Source organism: Theropithecus gelada, chromosome 6 (genome assembly GCF_003255815.1).
Source record: "Theropithecus gelada isolate Dixy chromosome 6, Tgel_1.0, whole genome shotgun sequence".
Classification (NCBI taxonomy): domain Eukaryota; kingdom Metazoa; phylum Chordata; class Mammalia; order Primates; family Cercopithecidae; genus Theropithecus; species Theropithecus gelada.
The window spans coordinates 61974069-61999025 of record NC_037673.1 but is presented as its reverse complement, the minus strand read 5'-3'; the positions used below and the strand labels follow the sequence as shown (position 1 = coordinate 61999025).

The 24957-nt window shown below is 35.7% G+C and overlaps 2 protein-coding genes across 6 annotated transcripts in view; one reads left to right on the top strand and one right to left on the bottom strand.

The window, feature by feature from the left end:
• Positions 1–19672, bottom strand: part of CWC27 (CWC27 spliceosome associated protein homolog) — a 256746-nt gene extending 237074 nt beyond the window's left edge. For 4 of the 5 annotated variants that reach the window (XM_025389139.1, XM_025389137.1, XM_025389140.1 and 1 more), the window contains exons 1-6: positions 19399–19669; positions 13815–13911; positions 6335–6447; positions 4402–4545; positions 2812–2910; positions 1768–1871 (exon numbers count right to left, since the gene is read on the bottom strand). In XM_025389139.1, the coding sequence (XP_025244924.1) occupies positions 1768–1871; positions 2812–2910; positions 4402–4545; positions 6335–6447; positions 13815–13911; positions 19399–19440 (599 nt within the window). In that variant the 5' untranslated portion in view covers positions 19441–19669. Of the gene's footprint in view, positions 1–1767; positions 1872–2811; positions 2911–4401; positions 4546–6334; positions 6448–13814; positions 13912–19398 lie in introns of all 5 variants that reach the window. The other variant, XM_025389138.1, reaches the window with a different exon arrangement.
• A 153-nt stretch (positions 19673–19825) lies between these two features.
• SREK1IP1 (SREK1 interacting protein 1) overlaps positions 19826–24957 on the top strand; it is a 46079-nt gene continuing 40947 nt past the window's right edge. Inside the window, exon 1 of the mRNA XM_025388230.1 lies at positions 19826–20078. Within this exon, the coding sequence (XP_025244015.1) occupies positions 20066–20078 (13 nt within the window). The 5' untranslated portion in view covers positions 19826–20065. The remainder of the gene's footprint in view (positions 20079–24957) is intronic.

Sequence of the window (24957 nt, the reverse complement as noted above, 5' to 3'; positions counted from 1 at the left end):
GATAAACAATAAGTTACTAAAACTCTCTCTCAAATAGAAAAATTAAAGATATGGCAGCAAAACAGATTTTTTTTTCCCCAAAACCTAGAAGCAAGCAATGACCAACATATCATCCCTAACATATTTGCTGGAAACAAAAACAAAGCAAAACACACCAAAAAAAACGACTTTAGAGTTTATTGTTAAGATAAATCATAGCGATGACATACTGTATGTGAATATAGTGACAGTGACCTTTCATCCAGAGATAGACTAATCAAAATAAGCTGATCAAAGAAATTTTAAAAATCAAATAAATATTTCCAATAAGCAGTCATTTTGCCACAAGGAATTAACTGCTTATTAAAGTGTCTGGTCATATCTGACAGTTTATAAAACAATTTAACTTTGTATTTGTAGGATGTCAACGAAAAAGGCTAATAGGTATTGAATGCCTATACTACTGGGTGTTTTAACATACCTCTTCTCATGTAATCCTCATAACAACCAGAAGTTGAACTTATTCTAATCTCCATTTTATAGGAAGAGGTAACTGAAGCTTAGAAATTTGAATCCACTTTGCTTTTCATTAACTAGGTTTGGCAGGATTATATCTAGAATTGATCAAATCTAATAATTATAGGTACAATAAAATCCCTAATAAGGATCCTACAGTTCAGTAAAAGAATACGTTGAAATCTAACTCTGCAGTATATACAGACAGTATTAATAATGTAGAATATTGTCCAAAATAATGAAATTTATTTTTATTCCTATTCTTTGGAAAATTATCTTCTGGAAATAAACCAGAATACTGAATGAAACAGCTTTATATTTTAAAATGTTTATGATAAGATTATTTTTAATGGCACCAAAAAAGGATTGAAAAGTTAAATACAAGTTAAATTGCATAATGCAATCATGCAGTCATTAAAAATATTCTTTATACTTTTCTCTACTTTCTATTTATACTGAGTGAGCATATATTAATTTTAAAATAAGCAACAAACAAAAGTTTCTCAACAAATCATTTATATAAATAATTGTTACAGGGATCATAAAATATGTATATATTTATTAACACAAATTTCATATGAACAACTGAGATGACATGTTTGTAGCTTAAGTTTAAGATATACTGCACCTGAATACAAGAGTTGCTCATTTAGGAAAACAAACAAACAAAAACCACACTAATATGGGTTGGGCTCTGTGTCCCCACCCAAATCTTATCTTGAGTAATTCCCATAATCCCGACGTGTTTTATGGGAGGGACCTTGGTGGGTGGTGATTGGATTATGGGGTGGTGTCCCCAAAGCTGTTCTCATGATACTGAGTGAGTTCCCATAAGATCTGATGGTTTTACAAGTGTTTGACAGTTCCTCCTTCACACTCGCTCTCTCTCCTGCTGCCTTGTGAAGAAGGCGCCTGCTTTGCCTTCCTCCACGACTGAAGTTTTCTGAGGCCTCGCTAGCCATGCGGAACTGTGAGTCAATTAAACCTGTTTCCTTTGTAAATTGCCCAGTCTCAGGTATATCTTTACAGCAGTGTGAAAACTGACTAATACAACCAACACACTCATAATTCCAATATCTCTCAGTCTCAGGCATGTCTTTACAGCAGTGTAAAAATGAACTAATACAACCACACACTCATAATTCCAATATCTCTCTGGTTCAAACTGGCCTCTGCTTTGCTAGTAAACAATTACTATAAAAGGAAATAAAGTAAATTAAATGAATGAGTGTCATTTTTCAAGCTGAAGAAAAATCTCTCCACTATGATTACTTTGTGCCTTTGGGTTTCAATTTCTTTACTTCCTCCTCTGGTTTCTCTTTTTTCGGCCTTTTAATTTCCCTTGGAATGATGTCATCAAAAGGATTAAACAAAACCTATGAAAAAAATATTTTGAAAACATTATTCCATTTTTAACATTTCACAAAAAATTAAACCCAGTATGTAATTCCATTGGTATAGTGTCTATATTTTTTCCAACACAAACATTATTAGTATAGTGATATATATTTACTACACAACATGCTTCCACTTACACAGCCTCATTGGTTTCTCTCAATAATCCTATGTGCTATCAACTAAGGGATATTTTATCCCCATTTTACAAAAGGGAAAAATATTTAAGAAAATGTAAATGATACAGAGTAAGCAAGACCAACTCAGATGCTTTGATTCCAAATCAAGTATTCTTATTTTTGCTTCCTCAATGAAGGATCACTCTTTTTTTTTTTTTTGAGATGGAGTCTTGCTCTGTCGCTCAGGTTGGAGTGCAGTGGTGTGATCTCGGCTCACTGCAACCTCTGCCTCTCAGGTTCAAGTGATTATCCTGCCTCAGCCTCCCAAGTAGCTGGGACTACAGGCACGTGCCACCGTGTCCAGCCATTTTTTTGTATTTTTAGTAAACACAGGGTTTCACTGTGTTAGCCAGGACGGTCTCCATCTCCTGACCTCATGATCCACCCACCTCTGCCTCCCAAAGTGCTGGGATTATAGGCGTGAGTCACTGTGCCCAGCAGATCACTCTTAAATTACCTATGAAGTCACTTCTTTGGGCTAAATAAACCTAATTTCTTTAACTTTCTATTATGAGGTAAGCTTTTCAGTCATTGGATTATCAGATAAAGTTTCATCTTTGAATTAAAGTCTTTAATTTAAAAAATTATTAACTAGAAATTGTGCCCAAATAAATCAGAGATAAAATTTGAAGTGTGATGTTACTTAGTATAAAGCCTTCATCCAATAGTTTAAAAATACTAAGAATCAATTCCTCTTAAGTGACAATTTAAGTGCTGTATCTCATAATAATCATGCTCCTACCTCACAGCTTTTTATTTTGTGTGGATTATGTGGTCTTTCTTCATCATCAATGTCTACTTCTGACAGTCGCAACATGTTATATACTGTATCCCCTGTAACCTATCAAATTAAAAATATAATATAATTGAAAATTATTGCAAGAGAAAACCTTTGAAAGTATTTTTCAAATAATTAAAAGGAAATTTCATATGATTACATAAAATATATACATTTAATAATGTAAATAAAGCAACTTTATCTTAAAGGAGAAAAGCATGGATGGAGATCAATCCCTCAATAAGTGTTTTGGAAATTTCCAATATATATTTAATGCAAGTTTTTATTAACAATATAATGCCAAATAATCTCCTACTGAATGACAACTTTTCATTCAAAGATCATAAACAAATTTAAACTTTGGAATAGGATAAAATAAGCAAATAATAACAATAACAATGTCGTAAATGCTTTAGAGACATTATCTCATTTGATGCTCACAAACATCCTAAAAGTAGGAACTATCATTATCCTTCTACAGATAAGAAAAATGAGGCTTAAAGAAGCTATAGAACCAACAGTGATGGCCTTTCTAACTTCTAACTATGCTACACATTGTCTCTGATGTGTTAGTTATATAATCCCAATTGTAAAAACTGATGCAGAATGGCAACTTAAATCTCATTTTATTATACACTCTTATTTTTAAGAAATAAATGGAGGGAATCTATAAACATCAGACAGACTGTGTTGGAGTGGCTCAAAACAATGTGCCAATGCATATTTCTTAACCCATTGTTATTATTAATAAGTATTAACCAACAACATTGCAATATATGGTTTTAGTATGATTCCCTTCATTCAGTGTTTCTCAAGTTTTAAAACAACACCAAGCTTTCCAACTGTACTGAATTTGTTTTTTTCCTTTTCATCATCACAAACTCTAGTTTTGCCCAGCATATGGGGAAACCATTCTTACTGAACCAGCAGAGGGCGCTGACACACTAGTGATGTCTAATATGCCTAAGACCTAAAACATATAGAAATATATTTATGAGAAGGGAGAAGAGTGAGAGAAGAAAACCTTCAGAATCCCTTTTTAAAGGGAATTGTTGAAAATTCTATAGAAAGGACGTTCCCTAATATGACATTAAATGTGAGCAGGATTAAATAGGTACTATTCAAAGTAATATTTACAGTAAGAAGTTTCAATGTCAACACAAATTCCACTTTAGACTTTAAAAAAGCCATCATTAAGAAACTAAACTGTAAACTACTAAATGTTATTACCTAAATGTGTTTCCAAAAATGTAAAATCAATACTGGCTAAGTGGCACATTATTAGCTCATACCATTACTATGGTTTTAAAGAAGACATACACTAAAGTCACAACTAATGAGTGAATTGAAAGATGCAAAAAAGAATTTAGCTGCTCCCTCATAGTGCACTATAATAGGAATATATTCCATCATTTTTGAAAAGAATAAACATATCCTATGGAATGTTTTGATGAAGGTAACTCTTAGATAAGTTAATCATATGTATCTTAGAAGTCTAAGGAATAACATAAAACCAAAAACTGAACTGTAGGTTTAAAATCACTGGACACTAACCTTTCCAAAGATGGTATGCTTATTGTTAAGTTCATCCGCTCGACCCAGTGTGAAGAAAAACTGGCTGCCATTATCATGAGAACCAGCATTTGCCATGGCAACCAGGCCTCTCCGATTAAAACGCAACCGTGAATGAAATTCATCCTGAAATACAAAAAAGATCTAGTGAATGTCCTCAGTTATAAGACCCGTCATATGCAGTTATTCAACTTGACCCGCAAGATCCCGTACAACTTCTAATAAAAAATGCAGACATTTTACTTAACTGATTTTTGAGCACTTACTATTCTTTCAATGTTATTAAACTTGAATTCACTAGACTGTATTTTCTAAATATACTCATACAGAAATATACCCTATTTTATAGAAAGCTGCTTAGTTATACCCAAAGGAAGAGTACCCAAGGGGGAATGGATTTCTAATTTATTTCCCTATTCTCATCCCAAAGTCAGCCAAGCTTTTGAAATCTTCTCTTACTTCTCCCAGAACACTACCTTTGAGCCATTGCAGAGTCTTCCATTATTACTCCTTCCCATCTCATTCTAAATGTCATTAAACAATTGCTTTCTTCTTGTTTTTTAATTCAAATAATCTACTATTATTGTGTCATGTAATTTTACCATGTCTTTTTAAAGTCCTAAGTTGAATCTTCTCTGAAATGGCACTGATTCTATTTGCCAGTTTTCAAAAGAGCAGGAACAAGTCTTTCTAAGGTGGTTTTCTCACTACGATAGGGCTACTTAACAAATATATTAGTCTCTTAGTTAACAGAATTTCCTTCCAACCTGATATTGAAGTCATTTATAAATGTAGCCATGTTATATCATAAATGCTTTTCACAAAGGGAGATTTTTTCCTTAATAAATAATTCTCAAGAGATCTGAACTCAATGGATCACAACTCTGTATACTGTATTCAAAATGACCTAATTGAAAAATGTAACAAGATAACTGTATTACCTGAAAATAATGAAGCAAAAATCTCAAGTTAGGAAGGAATTGTCAAAAACAACTATTCTGTTACGCTAAATAAAAGAATAAAAGAATGTTTCCGACTAGACGAAGTACCTAAAATCATGAGAAGTCTTACCATGGTAAAATATAAAACAGTCTAAAAGTGACATCTGAGACTTTTAAAATAACTATTCCAAATTTCTAAGGCCATTATCATCTGGAAATTAAAGCAAACAGTTCAAATATTTTCTTCAAGAATGACACAATGACTTGGTAAAAGATGAAAGGAAAATGCAGACAATCTATTCCATTAGTATAAAAATGAATTTTTCAAAAACTCCCATATTTTAAGAAATACTGTTTACTCATTCAAAGAACATGATATCGGTGCCATCAAATTAATAACAAACACAACTTTTAGCTTTTACTTGAACTTGCCATTGTTCTTAATATCTTCACTATGACATTAACTCTTTTTCTTCTTAGATCTATGTTGGCAGATAAGAAATCACTGACCTATTCTTGATTAATGCATCTTTTACAGACAATTTATTTATTTATTTATTTTTTTGAGACAGAGCCTCACTTGGTCGCCCAGGCTAGAGCGCACTGGTGCGATCTCAGCTCACTGCAACCTCCACCTCCCAGGTTCAGGCAATTCTCCTGCCTCAGTCTCCTGAGTAGCTGGGATTACAGGTGTGTGCCACCATGCCTGGCTACTTTTTGTAATTTTAGTAGAGATGGGGTTTCACCATTGGCCAGGCTGGTCTCAAACTCCTGACCTCAAATGATCCGCCCCCCTTGGCTTCCCAAAGTGCTGGAATTACAGGCATGAGCTACTGCACCCAGCCTGATTTTTATATACTACTGTGAAATGTTTTTTCCTCTTGTGGAACACAATCATTTTCGATTAAGCAATCCAAACTGACTTGGAAATAATAACATCAAAAATAGTAATAAAAATAATAATTCAGTCTTACTTTGAATGGTGCTCCATAGATAGACTCTCCACCACTCCCTGTGCCAGTAGGATCTCCGCCTTGGACTATAAAACCAGGCACAACTCTATGAAAAATGGTATTGTCATAATAAGCTGAAAAAAAAAAAATAATTTATCAATGTCTAAAATTAATCATATCTACAGTTACCAAAATTAATACAGCTAGAGTCAAAAGATTTATTTTCCAGAACGTTAAATAGGCTCCCAAGCCAAAACCTTTTGTATCCTCCTTCTTATAAAATAGTTACTTCTCAAAACAGCACACATTTCTACAGAAACCATCATTGCTGACTTTTTGTTTTTATTTCTAGGATTCTCTCAAACTCTGGATTGGTTTTCAAAATAGAAATTAGGGAGTTCCGGCAGGAAGGAGCAGCAATTTTGTGCCCCAGGGGACATTTGTCAATTTCTGAAAATATTTTTCAGAAATGGGGGATACTATTGGCATCTAGTGAGTAGGGGGCAGGGATACTGCTAAACATCCTATACTGCAAAAGACAGTCCCCACAACAGAGAATTACCAGCCCAAAATGTCAACTGTGTGGAGACTGAGAAACCCCGGCAAAGATGAACACCTTATTTCCGGTTGCTTCCTCTTTTCCTCACAGAAAATTAATTTATTAATATACAAACTCATAATACATCAAAATTACTTATTAGTTATAGGTCTGGAACCATCAATACACCCTCCTCAAGAAACTCTGAATAAACAAAACAAATAACACAATACATACTTGAGTCCAATTAGCTCAATTGTTTTGCTAAATGATTGAAATAAATTATTCATATTTATATGTAATTCAAAAATATACAATTGGAGTATATAATTTAGAACTCATAAATATACAGGACAGATTGTATATGACCTCCCATACTATATATTATCTGGAACCTAAAATCATTAGGGTACTTCATAGAAGAAAAGGAAGTTAACTTGGGAATGGCAGAAGCATGGCATCTCAGTGAGTCAAAGCATAAGTGAAAAATTGAGTGGGGAGCAGGAATTAGACTTTGCCTGAATAAGAGAATTTACATTAAGAAGTAGCAATAATGGCCAACACGCATAAGAAAAGATGCTCAATATTATTAGTCATTAGAGAAATGCAAATCAAAACCACAATCAGATACTATTTCACACCCACTAGAATGGCTAACATCAAAAACCTTAAAAGAGTAAGTGTTGGTAAGGATGTGATGAAACTGGAACCCTTTTACATTGCTGGTGGGAATATAAAATAGTGTAAAAAGTTAAACACAGAATTAGCATGTAATCCAGCAATTATGCTTCTAGGTGTATGTGTATTCAAGTAATATATATGTTTATATATTAATATATAGTTTTTAAGTGTAAATATACATAGTTCGCATAAACAATATATAATATATAAGTAATTATAATAGTAGTTATAAGTAATTTTGATATATATTGTTTGATATATAAACAATATATAATATATATATCACTGTGCACATGATCAGATTTGCTTTTATGAAATATCATATATTTATATATATTATTTCTATATATATCCAAAAGAATCGATTGTTTACATATACATCCAAATTATATATATGTATATATATCCAAAAGAGTTGAAAACAAGTACTCAAATACTCACACACAAATGTTCATAGCAGCACTAGTCACAAGAGCCAACAGGTGTAAACAATTCAAATGTCTATCAACGGATGAATGGATAAATAAAATGTGATATATACATATGATGGAATATGACTGTCACGAAAAGGAATGAAATACTGATACATGCTACAAAATGGATGAACTTCAAAAACATGCTAAGTGAAAGAACCCAAACACAGAGTCACATACTGTCTGACTCCATTTATAAGAAATATCTAGAATAGGTAAATCTGCAGAGATGGAAAATAGATTGGTGGTTGCTGGGGGCTGTGGGTGGAGAAGGGGTACATTATTCCATTCTCACACTGCTATGAAGAAATACTTGAGACTGGATAATTTATAAAGGAAAGAGGTTTAATTAACTGACAGTTCCACATTGGGCAGAGGCCTCAGGAAACTTACAATCATGGTAGATGGCAAAGGAGAAGCAGGCACTTTCTTCAGGTAGCGGGACGGAGTGAGTGCAAGCAGGGGAAATGTCAGATGCTTATAAAACCACCAGATCTTATGAGACTCACTCATTATCATAAGAACAGTAAGGGAGAAAATGCCCCTATGATCCAATCACTTCCACCTGGTCCTGCCCTAGACATGTGGGGATTATGGGGATTACAATTCAAGGTGAGATCTGGGTGGGGACACAGAGCTGAATCCTATCAAGGGGAGAATAGAGAATGACTGGGTTAATGGATACAGAGTTTTCTTTCGGGGTAATAAAGTGTTTTATAACTATACAGAGGTGCCAGTTGCACAATACAGTGAATGTACTAAATGACACTGAACTGTACACTTAAAATGGTTAGTTCTATGTTATATAAACTTCCCCACAGGTTTTTAAAAAAATCCTTTAGGTGGAAGGAAAGAAATTATTTTACATCACTGAAATTAGTTCTGTACTTACATTAGGTAAGCACAAGAAGAAAACATATGTAGTATGAAGTACTGAATAAACAAAAGCTATTATTTTTGTTGTTGTAAAAACAAACAAAAAGCAAGTAGCAACAAAGCAGGTTGTGGTTGAACCAACTATTGAGTTAGGCAGACATGATTCAATCACATGCTTAGGGTTACAAAGCAGAAAGATGTAAAGAGCACAGTTCCCTAAAGATTTCACTGAGCTTCCCTAAAGATTTCACCAGATTTCTTGACATAGAGGATGATAAATGTCTTTATTATTTAAATCATTTTAAGTTGGGTCTTCTATTACCTGCAACTGAATATAACCTGAATATAACTCATTCAATAAAAAATATTTATCAAGTATCTACTGTGGGCCAGGCATTTTACTGATACAATTACTGACATAATTTATAAAGTTCCTATTTTAGTGGCTTGGAGACACCCTCATAATTATTTATATTTGCAAAGCATAACTGGATGTACAATGCATATTTTAAAAAATATAATCTGTATTCTAACAACTGTATTTAGTACACAGTACGTAAGAAGAAGTAGAAAGGAAGACCAGCTGACTTTGCTTACTCCCTTTTCCCAGTGCAGGGCAGTTGGGCTGTATTTACAAGAGCTCCCTAGTGCAGACAAGTTCCCTCTGGTTACAAATACACACTATAAAAAGCAAAAGGTCTAAAAGTATCTCTCCTATATTCCTAGGTAACTGTTTAATGAGTTACACTAACACTGCATGTAGCAGTCAGGAGTTTGAATCTCGCCTTTTGCTAGCTATACAATCTTAAACTCCATTTTCTCATAAATCTAATAACATAAATTAAGGCACAGTGTCAATGTGAAGATTAAACAATGTGAAAGCAAACTACACATTTTCAAGTTCAACACAAATGTGAGGTCAAACTAGTATCTTCACTCAGATGCTACAAATTCATATTCAAATTTGAGTATAAAATATACCCCAGTATATATCATATAATGAATATTCCTCTAGACCAACAATAAGCAGTCAACCAATACTTTTTGAGCACTGTGCACATGATCAGATTTGCATTTTCAAAACATCATTCAAATACCCAGGGTGAATATATTAGAAAGAGACATGACTGGAGAGAGAGGGGGAGTGAGAGAGAGAGAGAGAGAACGAAAGAGAGAGCGCAAGTACATGCGACAGAGAGCCAGTTAGAGAATGCAAGCAAGCAACTACTGCCCTGAGAGTCATTACGTAACTATGGCTTATCTTGAGATACACAGACTCGAGAACTACTTTTGAAGCAAGATCCATAAGACCCACATATATGTTACCTGTGAGGGAAAAAGGGCAGGAAAGAGGTCTGTTTTACTTGTGTTTTCAAATTTTACAATTTTACCATTTTATTTCTTTTCTCCTATTTCCCATTAAGTGTTTCAGTGATGCTGACTTTTTATTTTAAGATTTTCCTTATGATTTTCCTAGTTATATTCCTGTTGGATGCATGAAATTATTATAATACCATATATAAATGAGTAAAAATTTTCTATACTCTCTACAGTATAACTTTGTATTCTAACATAGCTGGAATTTCCAATATCCACAAATCTTCCATATTTACTATTTCAACTTCTTTGTAATTTATTAGTAATCACTATTGAACTATGCATTTATAGTTGTATTTATAGTTTATAATACCCTATAATATATTTTGCTGCTTGCAATGTTTGCTTTTCTTAAATTTTTATGTATCATCACAAGTATTTTGAAAAAGTTTTATTATTTCATTATGCATGTTCATAATATCCTCCTGAATGTTCTCCACTATTGAAAAAAGATACCTAAATGTATCTTAAATATGAAACAAAGTTCCTATTTGATTGCTGTCATTCTAGTATTTGTCACATAGTTTTTATTTCTGGCTACAATAATATATGGGCATTATCATATATTTTGAATAACTGCATTTCTTGCCCAAGTTCACAGAGGAATTTATATTTGCATTTTAAAGTAGTTATACATATGGGGAGGGGGGAGGGGGGAGGGATTGCATTGGGAGTTATACCTGATGTAAAGGACGAGTTAATGGGTGCTGACGAGTTGATGGGTGCAGCACACCAACACGGCACAAGTATACATATGTAACAAACCTGCACGTTATGCACATGTACCCTAGAACTTAAAGTATAATAATAATAAAAGAAAAAAAAAGAACAATAGATATTAATAAATATTCTCCCAGTCTTTTCACAAAAAAAAAACAATAAAGTAGTTATACATTTCTTCTTCTAGAATCCTGTTTTGTGTTTATGTAAATATTAACATTAATAATAACTTTTTATCTAACACTCATCCTGCGACCAGTCTGCACTATTTACTCCAGCCTCTCTGGTATTTTTTTTAAACTAGTATTTCAGTTTTGTTAAGAAATTTGTTTTAACTTGTAGCATATTTATGCTTATATTTGTCACTCTAAAGAATTAGTAAACTATTATTAAAGAATAAAAGATAACCAATAAAGTGTGGACCATGATGAGACAAGAATGATGTAAAATAAAGGTGAAGAGAATAATAGTTACACAATGTATTAAACATTTTGATTTTCTTATCCACTTCTCCCTCTGCTCCCCACTTGTCTATAAAACAAACATAAAATTATACTCCTTCTTCACACTGGAGGAACTAATGAAATTATCAAAGCTAATAAGCTTCCCTTTCATTTCTTTATATATTTTAGCACTATTTTTTAAATGATAATTTTTTTAAAGTTCTACTCATTTTAAATGTCCACCTAACTATGCTGCAAAGACCAAAAATCTAAGATTAAGTCTGTATAATGGTTTTGGTTTTGTAAAGGCTATAAACTATCCTTTGGCTATGAACATCATTTTAGTTGAGGGCCATATCTGAGACTGCGCTCTTACTTGTTCATATTTTTATTCATTTGCTTTTAAATTCCAGAAACCATGCTTTAAAAAAACTAATATGAGTGTTTCAAGATCTAGAAACATTACGACTCATCTAAATCATAGACGCAAAGAACTAAAATGGGGTTTTCTGGATTATATTTTTGAAACCTTGACTTAACTCATTTAGGAATATCTTTGTTTAAATCAGTCTTCTTAGGCTGCATGTTAGCCTTTCCAATAATAATTCTATCTCTATTCAATTAAGAGGATTGGTGAATTTGATTAAGAGAATTATTCTGGTTATTTTTAAAATTATTTTTCTATTCTTTCTTCTTTCTCCTTGCATTATTACAAATAGGTGAATAATTGTTTGTTTTAATAATTGAGTTTCATTATCACCCAGTTGAAGAACCTCATTTCTTCTTCACTGTCACATTGTATCCAGATGTTTTCTGCTTCTTCCATTCACCTGGTCATGGATTGCAATTTACCATTCATTCTTTCTAATGTTTTTGTAATTTCACTCTCCTTCTGTAAAACTTGAGCTTTTTGAATCTTCAAAACTTCTTACCAGAAACAAGTCTGACTTTGCCATGTCTCTTGTGTTTCTCAACTTGGTTAACAGATATTTGAGGCCTCTCTGACTGAACTACCTGCCTGACTCTATTTCCTTCCTGCCTGCCATAGCAATTATTAATAATGGTCTTTGCAGATGTCCTTTCATTCTCTCTCTCTCTTTCTCTCTCCACCCCTCCCCACCTCTCTCTTTTGGAGGGGGGTTGGTATCTGGGCATTTTTCATTTCTTAAATCTTCACCTGGTAATTATGTTTATCTGACTATTTAGAGAGCTCTCATCATACCATACTACTGGATTCTCTTTCACACCTTGCTTCTGGCCCAAAATGCTGTTTTCTGATACCTCGAATAAAACTGTCTCTAAAAATCAAATATAACTTAGAAGAACAAAGACTTGCCACCACTGGAGATATTCCAAACCATATGCAATGTATTCTAGAAGCCAACAAAAAGCTCTAAAAATGGAAGGTTTAGTTCCCTAAGAGAATACTCTGAAGGGAAAAACACTTAAGTGGATGTATAATTCTGCAGCATTTTAAAAAAAGAAAAATAGTTACTTTATTACTCAAATCTAAAAAAACTAGAGATAGTGATAATATCACTGGATGCTAGCTGGAAGGCTGTGTGGAGAAACTAGAATTCTGAACATTTAAAAATGGGTAGACTTAAACGTAAAAAAAGGAAGAAAAAGCATATCAATAAAAGGGGAATTAGTATGAGGATATGTATGAAAGTGGAAACGGAAAGGAAATGCTTAGGAAATAATATTCAACTAAAACCATGTGGTTAGTACAATGAGATAAAAAGTTGGATAGCTAGGAAGCCAAGCTGCCTGAGGATTGAAATAGCATATGAACAAGTAAGAGAGAAAAGAAATTAAAGATGAAAGACAGGAAGGGGAGCAGGCAAGAGGCAATTACAGTCATACAGGTGAAAGGCAGACTCGGGAAGAAATTGGTAAATTTGGTTTTACACTGGTTTTGTTATAGCTAACAATGGAAGACTCCAGTTGAAAAGTCCACTAGGCAATTAGATACGAATATTAGTACTAGGAAGAGAAGAAATGACTGAAGTTCTAAATGTGGTAGTCATTTGGATTGAAGTAACAACTAGAGAGTGATGATGACAGAGAACTAGAGGCAATCTTGGGGAATACCCAAATTTAGAGAATGAAAGAAAGAAGTGTAAGATAGCAAAGAAGACCAAAGAGGATCACAGTATTATTTGTTGAGATAAATTGCTCTGTTAAAAGTATTCAAATTTATTTTGGGTAGTTTTTATCTCTTATCTCCACTTCCTGACACCCAGTTCAATACCATATCCTCATAGCAACACCTGTCACTCATGACCACTATTTAACACTAGTCTTCAATGTTTGTGAAGAAGACACTGCAGTTTATTTTTAAATTGACAAAAATTTCTCTGGTAGAATAAAAGTCATAAGTTATAATTTACCTTCCAAACAAAGTTGGATAAAATTTCTGCAAGCTTTAGGAGCTTCTTTGGACCACAACTCTATGTCAATATCTCCAGCTGTAGTTTTCAATAAAACCTGTAGAAAGAATATTACATTTTATTAAATTATTATTTTGCTTAATAATCAGTTGAATGACTATTTGACTTGTAGCAATCACTAGTGAGTTTTCAATTTTAAAAGAAATATTAAAAATTGTGTTTGGCTTTTGTTGATATACTCAACAAAATGTCAAATATTCACTACAACTCATTGTACATTTAGATCTTTCAAAATACCATTTCAGAAAAAGTTTGGGATTTAAGAAAAAAAAGCATATATCTTTTTTAATCACAGAAAAAAACTTCATTCATTTAAAAAATGGTAATACCTAAAGTGAGAATTTCACTTGAGGCTAGGAGTTCAAGAATAGCTTTGGCAACACAGAGACCCTGTCTTTAAAAAAATTTGTTTTAATTAGCCAGGCATGGTGGTGTTCCATGTTATTTGGGAGGCTGAGGTGGGAGGATCACTTAAGCCTGGGAATTTGAAGTAATAGTGAGCTATGATCATGCCACTATATTCCAGCCTGGATGACAGGGCAAGACCCTGTCTCAAAACAAAACAAGACAAAACCCCAATAATGCAAATTTGTTATAATCGAGTTTCCCATTGCATCAACTCCAATAAAACTGTATAGCAAATTAAGAAATTAAAGAATAATGAACCCATTAAGTTGTGATATTACAATACAATTTTATAATTGCCCTTTTTAATTACCTTTTACTCTCTCTGCTCATTTAACATCATGCTATTCCTAATTTACAAAGGAACATTCTTAATCTAACTCTGGTTTGTAATTTACTAAAATATTGTCTTAAAATCACCTTCTATAGTAAATAGAATCCTTTGATAGCCTTTCCACCAGCTCATAACAGCAGATACTCCTTGGTAGAACCAGGAACTTTCCAACAACTAAAACCCTCCCTGCTGGGCTCCCAGGAAACAGTTTATAATTGTCTTATTTGTAACCACAAATAACCAAAAAGCATGTTAGGCTCTAAATTTGAACATTGTGGCACAGCTGGAAACCAATTTCTCCAGTATTACTTCTTTTTTTTTCTCCCCTCATATACCAAAGTAATCAGTGTCAATAATTTGTGATCATCACAATCTTTTAGAATGCTCTTGCAAGTAAAGGGTATGCAATGTAACTGTTCAAATACATGAGCCTGTTTCTCATGGAAAGTCAGTATCATCGATATTAAGTCACATTTCACCACCCCAAAAAGAAACCCTGTATCCATTAGCAATCACTCCCTATTTACCCCTACTCCTACTCTCTGGCAACCATTAATCTACTTTCTGTCTATGTAGATTTGCCTATTAAACATTTCATATAAATGGAATCATACAATATGTGGCCTTTTGTGTCTGGCTTCTTTTACTTAGCATAATGTTGCTTTCAAATTACATAGGGCTTTCAGTTCTACACATCTAGTTTTTAAATGTCTTGAAAATCACAATGACTTTATACTCTTACTGGTAAATATTTCAAGACACAATATATATTTAAGGCAAAGTTCACCATTAAAAATAATAAATAGAAATCCATATTTACAATGGTCTTCATAATAATTTCTGATTTTTTTGACAGATTTCCCATCCTGAGGTATCAGCTCTATCATGTTCTTATGATTTGCTTGTTTATATTATTAATATTATTTTCAATAAGAAATTTGCGACGGCTGGGTTAGTTAATCTAAATACTATGGTCTATAAATCTATTTGGCTAGTCATTATGAAAAATTACATCACAATGCCAAAAAAGTGCCCTTTTTTTTTTTTGAGACAGAGTCTTGCCCTGTTGTGCAGGCTGGAATGTAATGACGCAATCTCAACTCACTGCAACCTCTGCCTTCCAGGTTCAAGCAATTCTCCTGCCTCAGCTTCCCAAGTGGCTGGGATTACAGGCGCGTGCCACCACGCCCGGCTATTTTTTTGTATCTTTAGTAGAGATGGGGTTTCACCATGTTGGCCAGGCTGATCTCGAACTCCTGATCTCATGATCCGCCCGCCTCGGCTTCCCAAAGTGCTGGGATTACAGGCATGAACCACCGCGCCTGGACTTTTTTTTTTCTTTTTTTTTTTGAGATGGAGTCTTGCTCTGTCTCCCAGGCCAGAGTGTAGCGGCGCGACCTCGGTTCACTGCAACTTCCACCTCCCTGGTTCAAGCAATTCCCCTGCCTTAGCCTCCTGAGTAGCTGGGATTACCGGCGCACACCATCATGCCCGGCTAATTTTTTTGCATTTTTTTAGTAGAGACAGGGTTTCACCCTGTTGGCCAGACTGGTCTCAAACTCCTGACCTCAGGCAATCTGCCTCAGTCTCCTAAAGTGCTGGGATTACAGGCATGAGCCACTGCGCCTGGCTATCATCTTTATATATATATTAAATAATGCATTTAAACAAACGAAAAAAAATACAAATATATATAGATTTTCTCCCCACAGGTCATGGATGGTTTTGCACATCCACTGAAGTATGCACTTACTGGTTTAGAAACCACTGCTCTAACGAACATACTAATTACATCATCCCCCCCTCCACAGGCTCTGGAATCAGGATGCCCAAATTCAAATACTAACCCTTCCGCTTACTAGCTTTGTTACCTTGTGCACACTATCTGACATCTCTGTCACTTAATTTCCTAATCTAAAAACAGGGATAATGATATCTTTTAGGATTTCTGTGAGGACAAAATGAGCTATAATACATAGACTGCTTAGAAAAGCACATGATAAATAATAAGTGCTCAAAAAATGATGGTCATTATTATGTGTTTTTTTTTTTTTTTTTTTTGGCTAAAGGCAACTTACACCTAGTAAAAAGAATGCATATATAATCAGGCCACCTTGCTCACCAGGGTTTCTTAATCTTTTCATTAATAAGCTACAGAATTAATAAAGAAGGTATATGGCTCCTTCCTCCTCTGGCCATACATTCTCTTCGGCCATCACTACTTTGTAGGTCTCCTTGGCTCTTTCTCTTAAAATTCCCAATTAATACTTTGATAATATCATGTTTCTTATAAATATATATGCAAATATACTTATAAAGCCATTTTGATTTTCAATACATTTAAAAACTAAGTGTGTACAACAATAAGACAGACCCCTATCATTTGAAAGCAACATTATGCTAAGTGAAGACGCCAGACACAATTTAGAATAAGTGATCATAATATGTGGAAATTTCATCTTCAGGGAATTACCTCTTATGCTTAAAAAATTTCTATCAAGTACTATATTTCTTTGCCTCATCTTCAGGGGCTAGGGTTACAGCAAAACACAGAACATTTATGGACAACCAGGGACCAAGCACTGGTATCATTATCAATTACTTCCCAAGCTGATACTAAGCTCTTTGAAGGGAGGAATTTTGTCCCATTTACTCTGAATGTCTCTGTACCCTTTCAGTACCTAATGTACCATTAGATAGTAAAGGCAATAAACATTCATTGAACAGACTTATTACATTTGCTTCAAATTCTTCACACACCAAATTTTTGTCCACACTTTCAACCTTACAGAACTTAGAAGCTTTAATATCTTTGATGAGCCTTATGGTGGAAAAAGTCCCAAGTTGTTTTTGGATGAAAACTTGGGCCCTTGTGTTATCATTCAGCCCATTTCTGTTCAGAAGGCAGTATTTATCACATTTTGTAGTTAAACATTTATTTGCATGATTATTCAGTCAATGTATACTTCACTCAATTAACTCATGATAACTCAGACAATGTGGTTTTTTTTGTTTCCGTTGTATCCCTAAAACCTAGCATAGAGCCTGGCAATTGATTTGCTCAATCATTATTTGTTGAATGAATAATCTATTCAGGAATATATCCTTGTTAAAGCTTTTCATCTATGTGACCATGTCAAATCTCCCTTTACAACAAAGCAATTAAGTCTGTCCTTGACCAGCAGCAGTGTAACCTCAAACTCACTGATGCTTAATACTCCTCAAAAAACTAAGAAAAATATAGTATTAATTCATCCATCCATTCGTTTATTCAATACATAACTGAACTCCTTCTATCATGTATCAAGTACTGTTCTAGATGCTTGTCTCTGCCCTGATGTTCCTTGCATTCTATAGGGGGAAGGTAGGAGGAAGGATACAGTAATACTAAATAATTAATAAATACCATGGAAAAAAACTAAAAAAGTTAAGGGGGCCAGAGAATGCTGGGATGCAAGGCATGATTGAAGTTTGCTATTTCATAGAAAGTAGGTAAGAAAGGACTCTTTGCTAAGGTCAACACTTGATTAAACAGAGGAACAGCAAGTGTGAACGCCCTGTCTGGCAGTATGGTAAATCTATTCAATCCCTACCAGTATTTATTAACTGGGGGTGATACTGCCCTCAAGAAACATTTGGAAATAGGAGGAGGTAGGTATTTTGGGTTTTCACATTGATATTAAATAAGATAGGTGAGGGGTGGGATGGACCCAGTAACCTACAATGCCCAGGAGAAGTTCAAAGAATTGAAAGAATTGAGCTGCCCAAAATACCCATTAAATTTTTGCTGGGAATTACAGCATTTTTGGTTTTGCTTTTAAATTGCTCTCATTATATTATCAAATGTCAATGAATAAAAGACTGCATAAATTATTTATGATGCAATCATGTAACAAACAGGATGGTATGTTGTGTAAATTTAGCTTATCTTAAGTCAACTATATACTTTAAATCTCATTTTCTCCAATATGCTGATTCATCAAATTTCATATGAGGTAGGCTAGGTCTCAATTTAAGAATTCAGGTGACACTTATTCCACAACGGACTCTTCAACACAAACACCTTGGATGGGAATTGGCATACATTAGCCATCAAATCAATTAGAGAAACCTTTCCCCACTCTAATGTGGTAACAGTCCCCATTTCCCACTTTCTCTGACTGACAGTCATCTCAGGTTTTAAAATCAGCTCAAAAGATCCTTTTCCATGAGGTTTTTCCTAACTTTCCCAGTTGTTCACTACTCAGTACCGCCATAGCAACCTGGTCTCTTCTCCACAAGCACGCTTATCAGACATACAGGCTTTTGTTTACCTGTCTCACAAACTAAACTATAAGCTCTTCCGGGAAAACAACTACCTTATCCATCCATCTTTGTATCTCCGGCGCCTAGTACAGTGCCCAGTGCCTAGCAGGCGTTCAATTAATGATTGCAGAAGAAATGGAGAATGAATGACCTCAAAGTTAAGCAAAGAATATATCAAACTCAGAAATGTACGTTTAAAAACCTAAGACTCTAGAAATCGGTTGCATGAGCTGGGTTAAAGCAGAAAATAGGACCGGAATGCTGGTAGGTAGAGAAATCTCCACCTGACTTTTTCAAGTACGTCCTGAAAAGTATAAACTTCAGTGTTTCGATGCAACATTGTCCACATGCAGGAGTAAAGACAACACTTATTGTGGTCTCTTCCTACCACGAGATCCCGAAACCCGTCCCCCACCCCAAATTCGGGAAATCTCACTTTGGAGATCCCAGGATCCCAAGTTCCCTAGATGAGGCTCTCACCTTCCCGTTCGTGGGAGGCTCCTGGATGTAGATGTTGCTCATCCTGGTCAGTACAAAGGACTTTGCTCCTTATGAGGGATTAGAGCGGACGGCCGGTCACTAAAGCTGTCCGCCTAGGAGTACACTCTTTCTTAAGTCGAGTGGTGCAGGAAAGCTTCAGTTTGTCAATATCACGCAAGACGGGGACACCAAACACTACCCTTGCCCAAAGGAGCCCCTCACGGACGCCGCCATGTTGTAACCGGACCCGAGCACCGCTAACCCTGAGAAGGGTTATTCCAGTGTACTCCAGGGAACGAGAGAAGTCTGTAAAGTTATTAAAGCTTAATGTAATTTGTATTACAATATTAGAAGGGACACTTCATAAGTCTTGGCTGTGTTTACACTACTCGCGTGTGCAGATCAAACTGAACCCCCCCCCCAAAAAAAACTATCAGTAATGGTTCAGACCATGTGTCTTTTGCAATATGACTCGTCCGGAAACTGCATCCGCGTCTACTGGTTCTGCTGCCGCTAGAAACGTACAGGGCCTTCCCCACCGTAGCGAAGGTGCTGCTGCGCTGGGGGAAGGAAAACGGCGCTTTGGCTGTGCCTTGTTCTCGCAGCTGGCGGGAAGCAAGCGCCACTTCGAAAGCCGGAGGCTCAAGTGACCCCTCTTACCACCGTCATGGCAGTCCCAGGTAAGGAGCAATTACAGGGCCTCTGCGTCCGAGATCCGAAGGGAGCGCAAGGGAGGGTAGGGTAGGGTGCGGGGTGTGGTGATCAGCGCCCATGGGGATTTAGGCGGAGGCCTTAAAAGTCACAGGTTTGTTTTGTTTACATGAAAAAGTTTACACTCCAAAGATACACTCTGAAGGAAAGAAAGTAACTGTCTTCCTCCAGGAGCCAAGCCCCAGCTGCATGGGATTACAGGGAAAGTGTATTGTGGAAGGGAGGGAGGAGGGGGAGACTGTAACTGTGGGCCTAAGGGGGCGAGCAGCCAAGAAAAACTACCTTAACTGTGGTATGGCTTAAAACTAAAATTTGAAGTGGGAACACTTGGCCGACCCAGGTAACCAGAGGCGTCGTCTGTCCTAGAAGTCGCTAGGACCCACCGGGTGTCCGGGTTCTACTCCTAGCTCTTCCTGTTGTATGTAGCTGCTCCGTGGCCATAGATTGGTCGTTTTGTGCTTCTGGGCCTCAGTTTCCTTATAAAAAGAAGGAGCTTTGTTGAATTATATATAAGATTTATTCTAACTCTCAAATTCTGTGTCCAGAAGTTACAGACCTAAAAACGGTGAACTCTGCAGAATAATTACTTAAAAGATTTTCTCTCCTCAACTACCAGCTTACTTGGAAGTTCTAGTAGCTGAGAGCATCTCCTCAAACCGGCTTTGCCACTGCAGAACAGTGGTTGCAGGAGACATTTTCAGAAATATACACTCCTACACCCCACCTCCCAACTTGGAAATTCACAGTGCGCCTTAGTAATAGAAAAGATTCTGAGAATTACTATGGTTCAGAGTCCTAACTTTGTTTAAACCTGCCCTTCCCAGTATTATTTGACCAGATTCTTTGTTCTATGGCAGCCTTTTTGAACATCTTTCTGCAGATAGCTGTTACTGGAACACTGTGCTTTTGTACTAACTGCAGTTTGCGAAGGAGTACATCTGGAGCTGTGAGAGAGGAAATATATACTCTTTATTAAGCCTACTGTGTGCCAGGCACTGGTACTAGGCATTGAAAATACAGTGGTGAGCAAGGTAGACATGGTTACGCTTCACACAGAACTTATAATTTAGCAGTGAAGAGAGAGAAATTTATACAAAGTGGGACAAGTGCCATGACAAGGAAAATACAAGACCTTAGGAAGCACAAAGTAAGGCCACCAGACACTCAGGATGGGCAGAAGGACTTTCCAAAGGATGTAGCACTTAGGAGGTCATCTAAATTGTAGGAGGGGTGGCTTGAAGGGAGAGGATAGTGCAGTTGGAGGAACTGGATACGTAAAGGAAGAGGAAACACGTGAGAAGAGGAAATGAAAGATGTTTTCTATGGACGGAACTCAAATACAAATAGGAGATAAGTGAGAAATTAAGTCGAGAGATAGTAACTGTAGTAAATATTGACTAATATTTATGTGTCAAATATGTCAGATACTGTATCAAACATTGTATTCTATCTCATTTAATATTCATAACTACACTTTGAAATGAGTATTAATATTCCCATTTTACAGATGAGGACACTGAGGGACAAAGAAATCCAGTAATTTGTCTATTATGAGACAGCTGGTAAGCAAGAGGTCAGTCTGGTTCCTCTAGACTGTGCACGTCATTCATTTTGCCATTGTATAGGTTAACTTCCAAGGTAGCTTCCAGCTCTTTAAGGACCTGTAGACCATGACAAAAGGTTTGGCGTTATCCTACAAATGATAGGAAGCCATTTAAGGGTTTTAAAGCAGATTCACATTTTGGAAAGATAATTCTGGCTAGAAAGTAGATTGGAGACAAAGTTTACCAGTTAGGAGTAATTCTGGTGAGTTATGATAATGTGTGGCTAAGATGTGGTCTCAACAGGTAAGGAGAGAAGCGGATAAATTGAAGATACATTTTTGATGGTAGAATCACTAGGAGTTGATGATTGATTCAATGTGGGTAGGTAAAAGAGGAAATGAGGTTTACCTGGGTTTTACTGTTAAGCAGTTGGGTGGGGCTATTTACTGATATGACAACACCTCACAAGGGGCAGGGGTTAAGGGGATGATGACATCCAATTTGGGGCTTGTTGTGTTGAGGTTAGTCAGACATAGGAATACAAATAGTTAATAGTAAGAGATATAATTTGTAGCTTAGGAAAGAAGTCAAAGACAATGATTTGGGTGTTATCCACACACATAATAGGAGGTAAGGCTATGGGAGTGGAGCACTCTGCTTAGATGGTGTGTAGAATGTGAACGGAAGGTCTGTGGCTGAAGCCTGGTCAATATCTAAGAGGCCAGCCGCGAAAGATAAACCTACACGGTAGATTGCCTAGGCATCCTGATAGGCCAAATCAGCTCTGGTGATCTTTGTACCACACAGCTGCGCTCAAAGTTGACCTGTTGTCATAACTGCTCATTTCATTACTTGAGCAAGCCTTTTGGGCACCTGTGTGATATGGGCACTCTGGAGGAAACAGTGCCATAGTCTGTGCACTCATAAAACTTTAAGCAGTATATGAAAATGTGCTACTTAAGAAAGGGGACAAAAGTGATTTTTTAAACCCTTATTAAAATTCTCTTAAACTTAGACCAGTGTTATAGATATGTTAACCTTCTTTCAATTCAAAATAATGCTTCAAAGTATAATAATGTAAAATTGTGCTATTAAGCTAGACGATAAGGTATAGATAAACTGTTTAAACCTAGCAAAAATTGAGATAATAGGTGTGACAGTGCTGTAAAAGTACAATGCAAGTGTCATTAGAAAATACAGATACAGAAAATCATAAGATAATTTCTTGGATGATCGATCCAGACAGGGTATTAAAGGAAAATAGGACTAATCTAAACCTTTCAAGGTGATCATGAAGGAGGACAAGTATTATGTTATGCTCTTTAATTTTAGGTTTAATGGATTCAGTTTGGCATTTCTTGGGGTGGTCCTGCTAGTGATTATGACAAGGTATGATTATAAACTAACAAGGCTGCTTTCTGCAAACCACACATAAAAATCAGCCTTGTCTGTTTTATGATCATGTGCTTCACCTGTGTTTTCATAGCATTGTGTATAAGCTTATACCATTATGTAGGTAATACAATGAAATGTAGGCATTTAGGAAAATCTTACTCTTAGTCGTTATTATAGAAATAATATTTGATCACAGGTTTCAGTGAAATTTACTTTCTTTGAAAAACTGCTTTTCCTGTTCACAGTTGTTGAAATTACCTCCAACATTCATGCCAGTGATTCACCACTCTCCATGAAGAGTTGAACTGGCACAAGTGGCAATGTATGTTACTGATGTAGTTGGCACAAAACTGTTTTCTTGTTTTCTCCTTCACTGAAGCCTATAGCCAAGGTAGGGAGTTTTTCTATGGCCAAGTTAACATTTCAGTCTGGCACATCACAGTGAATAAGATTTTTAAAACACATTATGATAGTATCTTAGTAATAGAACAATTCTAAATTATATCCAATTGCTCTTTATTCCTAAACTAGACTACAGGTAATTTCTTTTCTCTCTAGTCTATATTGCACATTGCTGCTAAAATAATTTTCCCAAATCATATATCTGATCCTGCCATTGCTGGGAGGCATGAACTTAGTTCTTCACCCCATCTGTGAATTTTGTAATTCTCTTCAAGCCACTTAACCTTTTGGAGATTCAGTTTTTGTGTCTCTATAATAGAGTTGAAGGCTGAGGTTTCTTAAGTTTCTAACGTGTTAAAATGCCAAATCTCCCCATCTCTCTCTGCAAGAATGAAGTGCACACTCCCGAGCCTGACTAAATCACTGTTTCTACTCTTTCCTTCCACCACTCCCCTCATGTATTCTACAATCCTGCAAAAATCTGATTTGGCCAATTATTCTGTGAACCTCTCAAGTGCTTTCCTACCTACGAGCCTTTGTTATTACCTCCTATTTTGCTTGTAACTACCTGTGGGAAGCTTTCCTGATCTCTTAGCTGAAACTCTTGCCTGCCACTTTTTCATAGTTACTAAATAGAGCTCTGTGTCTTTTATGGAACCTGGCACATTCTGTCATGGATTACAGCTGTGAGTGCATTACCATAGGTAAACTAGTATAGTGTCGCTTCCCATGGGCTCCATGCAGCCCAAGATGACTGTGAATGCAGCCCAAGATGACTGTGAATGCAGCCCAACACAAATTCGTAAACTTTCTTAAAACATTATGGGATTTTTTTGTGTGATTTTTTTTTTTTTAAAGCTCATCAGCTATTGTTAGTGTTAGTGTATTTTGGTGTATTCTATAGTTTATACCCTCATAAAACTTTAAGCAATACATGAAAATACTACTTAAGAAAGGGGACAAAAGTGATTTCTAAGCTCTTATTAAAATTCTCTTAAACTTACACCACTGTTAGAGATATGTTAACCTTCTTTCAATTCAAAATGATGCTTCAAAGTATAATAATGTTAAATTGTGCCATTAAGTTGGATGGCAAGACATAAACTGTTTAAACCCAGCAAAAATTGAGATAATAGGTATGACAGTGCTGAGATAATAGGTGTGACAGCGCTGAGATAATAGGTGTGACAGCACTGAGATAATAGGTGTGACTGCACTGTAAAAGTACAATGCAAGTGTGGCCCAAAACAGTGTGGCCCAGTGAAGCCAAAAGATTGAATATCCCCGTAGGGGCTTGATTCATCCCTATGGCTTCTCTAACATGGAGTTCAAAGTTATACCCATGATAGGTAAATAATGAATAATTAGAGGGTTGATTACTAGAGGGTTGAGTACTATTTCTGCTGCTCAGCAGCAGATTTCTGCTCAGCAGCAGAAATAGTACTAAACAGATTAAACTAATACAGTCTTCATTCTGTTTCATTAGGTAATTAAATTTCTGTCTCTT